The 15805-nt window shown below is 43.7% G+C and overlaps 1 protein-coding gene across 2 annotated transcripts in view; it reads right to left on the minus strand.

Annotated features, from left to right (window-relative positions):
• Positions 1–244: 244 nt before the first annotated feature.
• Positions 245–15805, minus strand: part of sfl (N-deacetylase and N-sulfotransferase sfl) — a 57565-nt gene continuing 42004 nt past the window's right edge. For both annotated transcript variants that reach the window (XM_084589742.1, XM_084589741.1), the window contains exons 16-17: positions 13291–13400; positions 245–1089 (exon numbers count right to left, since the gene is read on the minus strand). In XM_084589742.1, the coding sequence (XP_084445868.1) occupies positions 867–1089; positions 13291–13400 (333 nt within the window). In that variant the 3' untranslated portion in view covers positions 245–866. The remainder of the gene's footprint in view (positions 1090–13290; positions 13401–15805) is intronic.

The raw sequence follows: 15805 nt of genomic DNA on the forward strand, positions 1-15805 counted from the left end.
AATTGTTTTTTCAAGTTTTCACACGTTAGATTTTGAGAGATCATAAAAAGCTTTCGTGACACAGAAAAGCTGCAACACCAGTCAGAGTTTGATATGTGCCACGAAAAATTTGACTTTTGTGACATTTCTCAATCCGAGTGTTTGATGTAACAAATCAAACAAAAATATTTATACACCCCTTCAAGTTCATCACAATGAAGTTTAACTGTATAACAGAAAACAAGCATCAATGCACAAAAAGCGATTCTTACAAAAAAAAAAAAAAAAAAGAAACAAAACCAATAAGCCCAATCTGTTGCAAGTATTAGTTTTCCTGTCATGATGCTATCAAACTAAGCTTATGAGCAGCCAGGCGTGAAGTTATATCATACTCATTCGGAAGTGCTCATTTAATTAGTAAATGCAACCCCCCCCTCCCCCCATCTTAAGATGAATAAAGAACAGCACGAAGATAAGGTGTAAACTGCAATGATTGCAAATAAATTGGCAATAGCACATAAAAAAAAATAACCTTTAGCAATGCTATATTTGTGAAGCTGTTTTTCTTCTTTTATTTTTTGATCCCTTCAAAATACTGAGAAATGTGCATCACTTTCAAAACCAAAACTGCATGGCAAATGGCCTAGTGGAGGACTCTTCTTTCCACAGTCATGGAAAGGTTTCAATATGGAATTTTCAAGCACTGTATGCCTTGTGGCTCCTTGCAGAGTAAATGAAGTGTACAACCGACCATGTAGTTTTCTTCAGTTCCATGGCAGAGCCTTTCGTAAGGTGCCCTTGTGTAGCAGAAAGAAGGGGACCGACTTGGTCAGGTCCTCTGACAAGGACAGGAATCAAAACAAGCACAAGCAAAAGGGTGACCAGCCTCATCCTCGTGAAAGGTCTTCCTTGAGCCAATGGGGCTGAGGCTGCCTAAGGTTGTTGAAGAGTTTAGAGAGAGCAACATTGTGTGAGAGATAGTAAGCCTTGAGGAACTTCTCAGCCCGTATGTCCATGGGTGGATAAAGACGCCCTTTACCTTGCCCCAAGCACTTGGTGCGGTTACTCTGGGAAAGCACCTTGCAGAAGAAGCCTTTGTGGGGGTCAAACCTGCAAGACGGCACCATATTAGACCTAATGCCTATCTTGTTGCCCCAGCTGCAGCAACCAAGTGAAAGGTACATACAAGCAGCAGCAAAGACTGGTTTTAGACGGCTCCCAATGCTTTTGCATGGTGCCAAGCCCAAAAGAGATGTGACCAGTGTGTATGTTACACATAGCTCAAGTAGAAATGCACCATGATACAGTGAAAGCTTATTAATTCAAGCCTCGATAATTCAAATTTTCGGATAATTTTAACTACATTACTTGGTCTGGCCAAGCTCCACAGAGGTCTCTGTGCAAAAAAGCCCCTTAATTCGAAAGCGAGTCGGTTCCGCTACAAATAATTCAAACTATGTGTCGTCAAAGAAACATCTCCGCGATAGGGCAGCATAGTCATGAGGCTGTGCATATCTAAAACGGGGACAGAAGATAAAACTAGGTGAAACCATGAATGAGTGGGTACAGTCTAACTGGTGCCATGACCGTCGCGACAGCCGGCAGTGACGTAGAAGGGACGGGGCTTGCTTGTTGTCTGTTCCATGCAATTTCCGAGACTTGCAACTATAACTGCTCTTTAACTCGACTGCCGTTAATTCGGATACAATGATGAGTATTTCTGTCGGCGCGGTTTCAAATGCCCATGTAAGGCTATATAATATAGCACTGGATTGCCATGATTGCATGGCCCTTTAAATGATTTACTCGCGTAATGAACCCACTTTTTCTAGAAAGAATTGTTCAAACTGGACGGGAGGGGAGTTCAATACACGGGAAAAACTTTGGTCTTTTCTTTTAGTTTTGCAAGAGCCGTCCATGCTTCCCCCATTCAATCATCAACAAAAGCAAGCAATCAGCCACGATCATGATGCCAGCTTTTAGCATTACTTGTTTCAAAAGGCGCTTGCTGCTATCATGCGTTCCAATGATTTTGTGACAATGGACAGTGCCCGCTTGTGATAAAGTGAACATACAGAAAACCAGGCTCGTGCAACCGGATGGGCAGAGCAAGAAATTACTGGCACTCCTGTCGAGGCCGCTGGCACAATGCCAAGTTTATCTTCAACTTCCACCACTACAGCCATGGTGGCTAGAGCCATAGAATGTTTAAATTAGTACTTAGAAAATCCATGCTAGAGCTAACATGAAAATATAAACACACCATGATGTTACTGCTGCGCAGCATCTTGGCACGCTGCCAAGAAATGCACTGTGGACCGCGACGGCGCAAAAAGGTTGAGGGATATGCTAACGACTAATGCTTTTTTTTTCCCTTCAAATTCCCAGCAGCAAAAATGGGAGGCAAGTTCCACGGCCGCTCGATGGAAGCGTATTAGGTGCGGCCTGCTACGTCGCCCGAAACCGGCGGGAGGCGCCTACTTCCAGTCTCCACCGCCGCGGCGCCACCGTTCGGGGACAGCCGCGCGCGGAGAGCTGCGCCTGGCTGCGCTTTGAGGGAGGCGTCGGCGTGGTAGAAGCCTTTTATTTTAAAGATATAAGAGCTCCATTTCACGCAATTTGGCAACACGAAATAGTATATACTGTCATGTCTAGTGTGACCATGTCAGCACTTAGTGCTTGCTCGGCAAGGATGTATACTGGAGTGTACCCTGAAAAACTTATAGTGACGGTGGTTCAAGGATTGGAGCGCTCGCATTACCATGATGTTGCATTCGGATCCAGTTGTTTGTCACATGAAAATATGACCCGGCTGTGATCAATTCGAAGCTGTTCAGCTGCCATGGTAGCCTAATGCATAACCCTTAATTAATTATGTCGCGAATTCCGTGTGTCATTTTCATACTATTTACTTATTCCTGCATACAGCCTTTATACACAAATTGATGTCAACCTGTTCTAAGCTACCAGCGCTATACAATAAAAAAATGTCCTATGAGCAACCTCTGTGAAAATGCGACATGTAACCAACCTTTCTATCTCATTCTGGCAAATGTTACGATGAAAATATGAATATGTTTATTAGGTTAAATCTAGATGATAACCTGGGATCTTCGACTCAGTTGGAGACCATAAACTTTGTACGCCAGAACGCTATCCGTCATGGCTTCCCGCAGTTTGCATGCAGATAAAGTAAGCGCGCTTGATAGAGCCGGTTTGCCTCAAGGTGCTACGTATATGCGCCGAACGTTTTTATTACTATTTTTATTGGCTGCTCGCAAACCCATACAATTTTGCTTGTTCTTAATTTTCAATGGAAGAACGCGCATCGAGTGTTCCTGTTGTGAAACGCCTAGCTGCGATCACAAGAATGTTCACGCTTCAGAGCGCAAATGCAGCCGAGATTCAGCGAGCAGCCGAGTACGCTTAATTAATGACCACACACACAAAAAAAAAGAAGAAAATTACCAATCGCAGACGGAAAACCTTTCTCGAGAGAGGTTTATGCCATAGCCATAAACGTCGCTCCACTGTTGAGTTGACATTTCCAGCCCAGCTCGCTATCAGTGGGTGCAGCAGCTTAACGATATCTTGCATAGCGCCTTAGCATGGGCACAATCACTGTTTTTATAGATCAGATGCAGGTACTGTGTACGGTGAGAAAACAATGATGAAATCAAAAGTTCACACAGCTTGCTACTTCGCCGGACCTCTTCAGACTGACAAAGATTGATTTCTTCCTTTGCGGCGTACTTCAAGCCTCCATTGTCCTTGGTTTTTATTAACCTGTAACTGGTCCAGTTGACTCATATTTCCTGCAACAGACTCTTGCACGGTCGATTCAGAACCATTACCAAATATTGCATAAATTAAGCAACAGCCTGGTAGCGATAAACAAAACTTGGGGTTCTTAAGTCCCCTTGAGGAGCCTCGTTAGAGTGCCAGCACTTTGCTACCTGCTTATTTACCGTATCCCGTAATATCTGCCTCTGTCGCATATCATTAGAATGCAGCCTTAAGCCACCGCATTTTATTAAATAGCACCCTACACATAGCTATATAAAACCCCTCTTTACCGAAGCCGTACGAACGTGCCCTATAGGAGTGTAGTGTGCCTGACTTGGGATCTAAGGGTCCCGCTTTCAATAATTCCCATTTCACCCTTACATCTTATTGACTCTCTCTGGTTTGGTAGCTCCTGCCACATTGAACATGTCATGTGTTCTCATTGAGCCAAAGGTGTCTGGCCATATCACCAACTAAAGTGCCTCTTACCAGAGAGGTTTTTGTTTTGCGACTTTCCGCCGACAGAGCGGGCGCCGGATTTTCTGTGGAACGTGGCTTTTCATTTTATCGCATCGGTTCAAACAGTCTCAAGAGTTGCATGCACAGGCCCCTTTACTTGCAAGGCCACTCAGTCTAGCGCGGCAAAATTTAGAAGAAATTGCATGCTTATATATATAAAAAAAAGACCCTTCGTAGCTTTTTCTGATATGTCCTCGCAACATAACCTGCGAGAAAAGCTTCTGGTGCTACCTCATCGTGTTCATCTGCTTCACAACACATCGTTAAAAATCCTAGTTCACTGGCCAGCTCCCTAGTAACTAAATAGGGTAAACAACGTGACGGGAACACAGGAATAGAGGCCGACACAACCAGCGTGGTTGTGCCGTCTTCTGTGTTCCCGTCACGTTGTTTGCACGGTTAACCTATAATTAATCACCAACAAGTCCAATCTGCTGTCCCTTGCAGCAAATTTTAAGGCAGCTGATAGGGTATTATGCTTCAGCATCTGAACTTTTTGACCTCAGCGCTGCTTTCATTTCAGAGGAAGCGAGTGCATTTCCACTCCTCGCTGCTGTCTTTGCCTGAAGCGAGCTCAGCAGATAAAATTAGAGGGTCTCTTAGATGTCTCCTAAGCAGAGGACGGCGAAAGCCTACCCTTCTCCTATCATTTGCCTCTCATCGTTTGTCACAGTTCGTCATTTCAAGTCGTCGTTTGATATATTGGTCGTTTCCCAGCCATGATGAGTCTGCCTGCGTAGTCATTGTAGCCCTTATCACTCATAACTAAGCAGGTTACTCATTTAGAATCAGCAGTGGTCATTACATGTCGTAGTTTCACATATTGGTCATTTCGTAGTCATTAACAGTAATGATGAGTCATGCCGAGCTATTATAGTCATTACCACACATTGCTAAGCACTTTTACTCATTTCTAATCAATTGCGGTCATTACATATCGTAGTTTGGTATACTGGTCATTATAAATCATTTTAGTCATTATTAACCATTATTAGTCATTAGTATTAGTCATTACCTCTATCAATGTCTATTTATAACTTTTATTGATTGCCTATCACCATCAATCACGTTTATTCTTAATCTCCCTCCTTGCACGTCCGCTTTTGCGACTGACACACTAGTCCACAGATGCAACGCACAGAATACAGCCACAGCTTTTGCGCACAAATTTTTGCTCCATGAGCCTAGAACGGCTTTCGCCTTAAAAAATAAACGCATCCCGTCTCAACGTTAACGTGCTTGCACACGCGCACACAAAAAAGTTTGCGTTTACCACGCAGAGGCGAGGCGAACGCGCCCAGAAAGGAAGAAACCGCGCGCTCAGAGCCGGCGACCCCGACGGCGACGTGTCCCCGAATAGTGGCGCCCTCAGCAGAAATAGCGGGCGCAACTGTAAACTCCCCAAGGACGCGCTTGCCCATTGACAGCGGCGCGACGCAGCAGGCCGCACCCAGTGCGCTTCCATCGAGCGGCCGGGCAAGTTCATTAAGCGAGTCAATATGATTAATTTTGCGAAATGCAAATGGTTCTCGTCAGTATTTTCGAGGCCATTCGATAATTCGAATCTGAGGTCTTTTTTTCAGTCCTGTGAAGTTCGAATGAACGAGCTTTTACTGTTGTCATGTGGCCTTTATAGACAGAGAATATTACTACAAGTTAGCTAGCAAAGCGCCTACATTCTACTAACAACTTCCAGTGGGTGTGGATTGCAATAACTCAACTGTGTCACTTTGCGGTAGTGATAAAAAAAAGAGGAAACACAGCTCTTGACAAAAGTGCTTATGTAAGTGCTGCCTGTCATCTCAGAAGTTTAATCTGTAATTTGAGGGCATCGCAGATAAAGAAATAAACAAACAGTACATGATAAAACATGAAACCAATGGCCCTCGCTCCACACTGCCACACTTTCTGAGCCACCTGTAGAGAGTAACAGCTGATGACCCATGCCATAAATAGGAATACAGTCGAACCTCGACATAGCGAGCCTCAAACGAAATTCGCGATATAACAAATTTTTTATTTCCCAATTTTCGCCCTATTGAAAACCATGTAGTTTTCTTTCAAGATTTAACGAAGTAGTTTTATGATGCATTTTCCATTTAACGTAAGTTTTTGCTGATCGCACGCATGTACCAACAGCCACTTAAGACAATCTCATGAGAACTCAAACATTAGCCGAGACAGACCGCATTTTGTATTTGCGTCTTTTACGTGCAGATTTTGCCACCAGTCTGAAATCTGCGAGCGAAACAAAATGATAGGAACGTCCTACAAAACCATATAAAACCTGCGGTGAAAAATTTCAGGACGCGTCACACTATGACGTCACTGGCCAGTTGGAACGGCAAGGCGCTAACCGGAAATACCATATTTACTCGCACAATAGAGCCACTTTTTTATTTTAAATCAGTTTAGAGAGGGTCCAGTACGCGAAAAAAAGTTGACAAACATTTTTTTTTTTTGCAAAAGTCGTCCATCCTTCCGTCCATCAATCATCAAAGAAAGCAAGCGATCATGACTTGGCTTAAATTTAGCATCGTTCACTTCAAAAGGTGTTTGCTGTTACTTCCCCAATCATTGCGTGATAAGAACATACTGAAAACCAGGCTTGTGCGAGCCGAGGAAGCAACCGCCGGCTCTCCTGTCAAGGCGGCTGGCACTCTGCTAAGGTGGCTTCCCCACTCTATCTAACCCCTAGAGATAACGTCAGGCCGCGGAAAGTCAGGGCCACTTCCGTCCCGTCTAATTCTCCCAAGCGGGGGCGAAAGGAGGAAAGAAAAAGCTGGGAGGAGGACTTCTCCCTCGCGCCTAAATTTTCCCCTCGCACTGACGGCGCCGCCGACTGCGCTGCGTGGCTTGCTCCGTCCTCGCGTGAACCGCTGTAGCCGTTACGACTCCGCTCGTTTTGAAATAGAACAGTCGTCTGCGTCGGTCGTCGGCGTAGCCTAGCGCTGTGAATTCTCTGCGTGTTGGCTTATCGGCCAAAGTCGCGATTTTTCGTCGCGGTTCTTTTACTCTGTGCATCTCATTCCTGCTGGCTCTTCGCCCCTTCGTGAGACGAGAGACTTGTCTGCGTGCACCTCCAGTTCCGTGGACCCATCTCGTCTGCTGATTGTGCTGGCCATTACAGTCGGCGATACCCGCTGTGTTTCGTGTTGTTGAACTTGTTACCTTCATGTACTGTGGAGAGACGTGCGTTTCGAAGAAGACGGTTCTTCCAGGAAGGGTAGTGTAAATTTTTAATCATGCATTTTGGTTATGTATAGCACAGTGACATGTGATTACTTGCATCAAATACCAAACTAGGTAACTAGAACGCAGGTATTTGCTCATGTTTCTACATTGCTTTGATGGTATGGAATGCGTAGGATGAATATGTGCATCATTTATTTAATTTCATATCAACTGTACACATGCTGACAGAATCAGTGCCGGCAAACTGGGTTATTTTGTAGTGATAAAGCAAGCATGCAAGATTACAATGTTAGCGCAGAACACATAACACTACTGTAAACTGTTAGCTATGTAAAGTGCGTGTGTGTGAGGGATACCTTGTCGCATCTTTTCATTTTCTGTTTCACGTGCACTTAATAAAAATGGGAAACGATATCTGCTGTTCTCTGTGCTATTTCTATACTGCGGTCGGGTACGCTTGCTCGCGAGCGCCTGCGCCCTCGAGAGCGCTATGCTTGTGGTTTTTCTTTCCATCACACTGTTCCTGCCGCGAGCTGGTCGCGCCGCGGCAGAACGATGATGCGGTAGAAAATCCACGGGCAGAGCGTTTTCCCGGGCACGGGCGCACGCGAGCGCGCGACCCGCGCTGCTTGAAGCAACCTACCGACACCCCCTTCAGCGCACCGTTGTTTTGGACCAGTCCGCTATACCGCCTCTCCCGTCAAGTCCATTTTTTACGCGCCCCCTCCCGCTGTAATCCTCTAATGGGGAGTTTGGCGCTAGCGTCTGTAATTCGTGGCCGCTGGGAGGTATAGGGAGTTTCACACCCCTGATAACGTCAAGAGCCGCACCATGACGTTCTTGCTGCGCAGCATCTTGGCATGCTGCCAAGAAATGCGCTGTGACCGCAACGGCGTTAGTCACTAATGTGTCCCTCCATTTCGTGCCGTCGCACGAAACCGAGGGACGCGCTAGTGACTAGCGTTTCTTTTTCTTTTTTTCAAGTTCTCAGCAGCAAAAGTGAGGTGGTTCATTATGGCAGTATAATCCGGTATGGTACGTAAGGCCGGAGCAAAAGATTGTGGCGTCCCAGGTAGCAGCACCGACATTGCAATGCGAACATTTGACAGCGTCCTCGTTAAATTTCCTAGATCAGCTGATCTAGTCCCCATTTGCAAACTGTGGTGGTGATGATACCAGTGGTGACGTCTGGCGGCGGGTTTAAGTATTAGACGCTGCACTCTCTCTTTGATTTGTGCAGGCAGAGAAAAATTATGTGTTCGCATCCGTTTGCTATCACTCATTATGCTCCTGATATACAAAAGAACATCCAGTGCCCTTGTTAGCGCTATTACTGCAAGGGCTAGGGCTTCTTCCTTATTTCCTGAATTCATAGTATACAAGTTCTCATCTACTAGCCGAGTTCCACAAACCTGTTACTTTATTTGGACAGCTAAAACAAGGGATTGACGTAACGAAATTCACGACATCACAAAATTTTTGGTTACAAGTAGGATTTCGTTATATTGCGGTTCGACTGTATAGGCAGATTTTTTTTTCTTGGAAAGCTAGCTAAAGTTGCTCCTTGTCTTATACAGCAAGCTTTAGCAAAATTTGAGGCACAGCCTGGCAACATCTGGCATAGCTGCTCACAAGCGCACAGCCAAAGCTGTATCGACACCCTAGAGTTGCTGAATTATTTTTTAATCCCTGGCATATTTGTCTGTGCGTGTACTCTTTACTTCGAGTTATAATAGGATATGATGCCTTTTTAGTAATTAATAGTGGCAGACTGAGGTAGCTTACAGTGGCTTTCCAGAAAACGTTGGTGTTTGCTGAAGCGAACGGCAACCTGGCTGCTCTCTTAAGGCTGTTTCACATAATGCGATTCTCGCTGTAGCAGAGTGCAATTTCTGCCGCACAGTGACAGAAGGGCATGCCACTCCTGTCGCAGACCGGCAGTGACAAACTTCCGAGTCGGTCGCACACCGCACAGTCGCAGCAACGGTTGCGAACGAAGCGGCCGCCAGCCAATAGAATTCCAAGACGTGACATCATGGGAAACAACGTAGCGGAAACCGTCGAAACTGCTTCAAGGGTAATTTTCACTCTGTTTGGATGCGCTGCTGCCATGTTCAGCACGAACTCATCCCTAGGTAAACCTCCGTTTTCGGTTGAGTTGAATCGGCCTCATCCACCAGTGCCTCGAAGCGGACGCATTTATTACAGTGTTTCTCTTCTTTAGGAGGTAACATTGCTCCAAGAGCTGAAGGCGCCACCAATCACAATCAGCCACCGATCAAAGCCAAGCGTCCGCTTGACCGTTCTCATCATCGGATCCGCGAGTTTTCACTTCCAGCAACTGCTTTTTTTTTTCTTTCTTTCGAGAAGCTCAAGGAGCAAGCGTGTATTAGTCTATATTCAATTGCGGGCGGGCTGAAGCAATGTCGAAAAGCGTGCTAAAACGATGCTTAGCCACAACAAAAATATTGTGCATAGTTGCGTACAAAAAGAAAAACTTAAATATAAATTTTTTTTCATACAGCGCTTCATATTTAAATAAAAGTTCATATTTAAATAAAAGTACATAAATAATAAGCGTGTCCTACATTTGTTATTGGTAAATTACGGCAATGCCGCTCGTGTTGCACTGACAGTAATTGCAGGCGCCGCAATCATCTGAAAGGGCTGTTGCGATTGCCACCACAACACTGCGACTGAACTGAAATTTTTTCCGCTTCGCATCATGTGAAACGGCCTTTAGAGACACTTTGGAACTTCAGAAGAGCATGTGGCAGCATGGACAAGATCAGCTACTCGAGTGCAACCTTTCAAGAAATCCTGCGTAAGCAACACTTTTTATGAAACTAGGTGACACATTGTGGCAGGTGGCGAGCAACAGAGAGTAGTCTTCCAATGATGATGCTGAAACTTTGAAGTGAGAACGTAGCTCTGGTGATGCAGGGACACAGCTGATATTGTAAATATATGCGCTTCTTTACTTCTTTTCTAGTCTTTTTTTTTTTTTTTTTTCTATTTCAAGGTAACGGGGTTGACTCACATTCACACTCGACCCATATGCTGTTTATATGGTACATCTAAGTTAGCCATAAGTGAAATAAGGTGTGTAGCTACTGCCAATAACCATCACCCATTTTAAAGGCACTAAATACCTGAAAATTTGTTTCAGCAGTGCAAGGAAGTAGCCGGTTCTCTTGCAAATATCTTGAAACAATTTTATGATTTCCTCACATGAAAGGGTGTGTATTCTTTTCAGACTTTAGAGGCTACATGCATCTGTAGTGAGCACTGCGTATCATGGGAATTGTACATATGTAGCGCCCGTAGCAAGCATGTATTTTCGTCACTTTCTCACAGCGCGATCCTCAAAGAGTTATTTTACAGAGTGAACATGGGAAGCTAGAAAATTCCTGAAATCCCAAATTGCAGCTCAGGCACTTTTTATAGACAATTTAATTCTGAAGAAGAAAAATGTATTGTTGTTCATATAAAAATGGCAGTTAGCCAATAACAAGTTAATTTTTTGAGCCGCTTCTGTTTGCGTCACTTCCATCTGCCATGACATCTTCATTGAACTAATCACTGTAGCGGCTTCACGGCCTAGACGGCACTACTGGCAGCCCGAAAGCCGTCCCCAACACTGCTATGCAATTTTCTTCCCTTTTGGCCTTCATACCAATAAAAGTTTTTAACCACCACCATCATGAATGATTGCTATCTGTCACATTGTGTCTTATTTCTCACTACCATGACACCGCCTGCAAGGCGAAAACAAGACGCAAAATTCAAGCCGCGTGCACTTAAGTTAGTTCGCGGTTAGCGAAAAAATGATACGTGATTGCCGTAAAGCTGCCAGTGTGCTGCGAGCAAAGTTGACCATGAAGGCCAGGCAACGGCCAATTGCCTAGTTAGCGTTGCATATTTTACCTCGGTGCTCCCGCTCAACTTTTTCCTTTTATTTTCCTTCCGATTCTCATTTTTTCGTAGATGCTTTTGCCTAACTGCTGCCTGTAAGTGCATACCATCTGTATTTATAAAAGTAAAGCATTTTTGAAAAGTACTCTTCAGACTGTAGAGGCTACATGCACCTGCAGTGAGCACTGCATATCATGGGATATGTACATATGTTGCGGCCGCAGCAAAGCATGTATTTTCACCACTTTCTCACAGCGTGATCCTCAACGAGTTTTTTACAGAGTGAACAGGTGCGTCTTATACACCGGTGCAACTTAGATATCTGTGTTTTGTTTTGGAAAAACTGTGGTTTGGAGGGGGATGCAACTTATACACCGGAAAGTTCGGTTTTTCTATTTTTTTTTTTCTTATCATGCTCCACGTGCTATGATGGCATGTCGCCGAATTGCTGTGAGGCAGAAGCTCCGAGATAACACGACTGATTTTAGTCACACCAGACATTTAAAATCAGCATGCATCACCTGCCTTATTCACCTCAAGCAGAGGCAAAAAAACAGTGAAATTCCAAAAAATTTGAAAATTCATTTCCCTCTACTGCTTCTACCAACTAACCTTAGGGACCTCGAACAGATGTGCATCACATAGCTAAGCATCCTTGCATCCACTGAGTGCAACATGTGGGAAGTGATGTGCATTCCAGAGTTAGGCACAAAAGAGCAGGGGTCAATCTGTACCGGGAACTATACTTGCTCCCAGGTCCCATGATTTTTCTGCTGGCTTGGTTGCCCTCCTGCTTCAATCGAGATGCCCCCTGCACCGGTATAAGTGCACTAACCCAGGACCGTAGTTGATACGAAAGCTCATGGTAACCAAGAACCAAATGTAAAGTGGTCTTTACTAAGACAGCATTTACAAAGAATTCATAAAGCACTTGTTGCTCCTTCCAAAATTGCTATCACCTTAAATGTTAAAAAGTGCAGTCAGCCGCTACAAGAAGAACCTCACTGATAAGTTCCCAGTTCATACTCTTAGAATCGCAGGCAGTAATAAATCTCCTATTATGTTACATTATTTTTTTCTTTTCTAGTTATTACATTGCCAGTAAACGCCTTTCCTGGTTACTGCATTCAAAATTTTAACAAATTGTCATATAATACATCTGGTGGCCAAGTGCACATGTGCTAACATTTGAGCGGGCCAAACCTGGGGACGCGCCACATGACAGCCACTGCATTGACTTCACAGTGCACTAGTGAGAGGGTGAAGCATCCAGAAAAAACGAGGAAGATACTGCATTCCGTCAACAGAAGGATTTGTTGCTAAATTTTTTTATGTGCTTAAGGAAACACAAGTGCGGACTGAATTCTGCGAGCCCTAATGAAAGAGCTGTTCATACTTTATCAAGAAATGCTAATCCACACCTTCATGCAGTGAAATTGTCAATACCCTATTCAACAGTTGCATTCTTCAGAATCAGGCAGTTCAGATAATATGTTTCCCTGGATAATACATTTTTTTTTCCATCATTTTTTAAGGTATGTCAATGAGGTTTTACTGCATTCAACATTTACACTATTTTGTTCCACTGAAGAAGCTCCGTTTTTGGTGAAATCCGCATATTGACATTAACATCCTTGGAGGCTAACTACATAAGCTCACAGTCCCTTCAATATTATTAAAAGGTGACTATGTGAGAGCCGTACAGAATATGTTTGCCAAATTCACGATGACTATGTCTTGGTAGACATAAAAAAATGTAAAAGGTTCTATCAATCCAATAGTAATAGAGCAAAACAGCAATATGTTCCTAGTGTAATAGGAAAAAAAGCAGTACAAATCTACCTATACAGATAAACCATCAGCAGTAGGAAGCTCAGGCTAGAAAAGATGGCTTACCTCAGTGACCCACTGTAATCAAAGAATGGAGTTATGGCAAGAAAAATTTGGAGCTTGTTCATGACACGCACTGGGTCCGACTTGAGCTCTTCTCCGTCAATGATCATAAGCTGCCAAAAAAAAAAAAGAAAACATTACATTTCCATCCCCCAAGTAGATTGAAAATTTCGTCAACTGTCCAGTGACTACTTTACAGAAGTCAGCAACTCAAATAGAAAATGTTAAGGAATGTTAACATGCAATTTACTACCGTTCAACACTATAGCCAAACGGGCGAGTTGGTGGAACATATTGGATGGAAAAAACAGCGCGACAGATGAACACCAGAGCAAAGGAACACAAGACGAGTGCTGACTCACAACTGAAAGTTTAATAAAGAGGGAACACAATATATGAAAAAAAGGACAAACACGTGTTGCTACGTGGGATGCAGGCACGCAATCTCACTTTCATGTAGATAAGTTGATGGCTTACTAACACACAACCTAGTTTTTTTCCTCATGTGGTAGGCCTCCATTATCTCACACATTAAGCAGGCCGGGTGTTTATAAAGGATATCAGAATAATGCAGTGAAGGATAACAAGATTCGCAGTCACCGACGTGGTCAACAAGATTAGTAGATTTGTTAGCGTCTAAGTTATTTGCATGCTCTTTCAAACAAGTATTAATGCACCACCCCGTCTGCCCAACGTACACTTGTCCACATGATAGTGGGATTTTATAGACTACACCTTCAGCACACGGCACATACTTAGTTTCATGCTTAACCCCACATGTTGGTTCATGTTCGTTCTGATGCTCAGCTTTTCTTTCCAAAATAGCACAAACACTTAAGTTTTTTAGGTGCAGAAAAAACAACCTCTACGCCATATCGTTTTGCCACATTTTTAAGATTGTGTGACAGGCGGTGTACATAAGGCAGAAGGCAAACTTTTTCCTTTCCTTTCCTTTTTCCGCACAAGGTACCAAGGCTGGACTTATAAGCTTTTTGGCTATCTTGTTACAACCCAACAATAAAGTATCATCCGGGTAGCCAGATGTCTTGAGTCTTCCAAATGGGACTGAAGTTCTGCGTGCAGCCGCATCTGCGAAAAGAGGAGAAGGTGACGCTCGCCCGGTCGATTTCTCGTCTTGCACAGGATGTGTTCCAACCGAGATGTGTTGAGGAGTGTACGGCAGTTTTGTCAACCACTCAGGTTGAGAACTATAGGCAGGGATACAGCTCTCTGGTTAATTTCCTGCATTCGAACAATTCGAGGCTGATGACAGCTGATAAAGAAGGTTGTTTCGTGGTCCTACCGAAAACAATGTTTTCTTCTAAGGCGATGGAAGCGGTGCAGAAGAATTTTGTCCCTGTTTCGGCAAAACCAGGAGAGAAAAAAGGCAGAGCTCTGCGCTTGTTGGAACATTTGAACCTTGGAACGTCTTAAAGCAGATGTCAATAAGGAGAAAGGTCTGAATTTGAAAATTTTCTTTTCAGCAAAGACGCACAAAGAAGGCATGCCGTTTCGAGCTATTGTGACTGAGAGGAGTACATGGCAGTATGAAATTTCAGGGTATCTGCAGACACATTTGGCATTGTTGACTATTAATGACCCATTCAGAGTTCGGAACTCTGAAGGTGTGGTAAATTTTCTTCGGAATGATAATCCAAGGTCGTGCACGGTGTTCAGTGTAGATGTGGTAGATTTGTTTTATTCTCTTCCCATAATGAATTGATGAATGCTGTTTAAAAATGTATAACGCTGTATAATGATGAAGAACAGTTTATTAGACGGTGTGGCATGTCTCTATCTAGCTTCCTCGAGTTGCTCTCTTTGAACCTGAAGGCTATGTTCGTTGAATGGGAAGGAAAGTTCTATACCCAAAGAGCGGGTGTTTGCATCGGATCTAGGGTAGCAACTGTGTTAAGTGATATTTTTTTGTACTTTGTTGATCGTGGCATTGAAAATCATATGTATGGCATGGTGCTGCGCATATTTCGTTATGTTGATGACTTCCCAATTTTTGTTGAAAAAACTAACTTTTCAAGGCGCATGACTGATGTACTTAAATTGTTTAAAGAAAATGCTCTTGGTCTAACTTTCACCATTGAGGTCACCAACTTTCACCACTGAGGTCACCAGTGATAGCAAGCTACAGTTTTTGGATCTGCGTTTGACTGATGAGACGGGCCATATCTGCTGGGAATACCTACCTAGGGTAGAGAAACCATTGTTAAATTTTAAATCGCATCACTCTAAGATAGTAAAAACAGGAATTGTGGTCTCATCTTTGATGTCTGCTTTATCAAAATCTTGTGAGCATAGGGTAATCGGCAGCTTCAATGATCAGATTGGAAGACTCAAGACATCTGGCTACCCGGATGATGTTTTATTGTTGGGTTGTAACAGGATAGCCAAAAAGCTTAAAAGTCCAGCCTTGGTACCTTGAAAAAAGTACCAAATAGGGAAAAAGGAAAGGAAAGGAAAAAGTTTGCCGTTCTACCTTATGTACGCCGCCTGTCACACAATC

The sequence above is a fragment of the Amblyomma maculatum genome, chromosome 1, assembly GCF_055883805.1.
Source record: "Amblyomma maculatum isolate TAMU_Amacu chromosome 1, ASM5588380v1, whole genome shotgun sequence".
NCBI lineage: Eukaryota > Metazoa > Arthropoda > Arachnida > Ixodida > Ixodidae > Amblyomma > Amblyomma maculatum.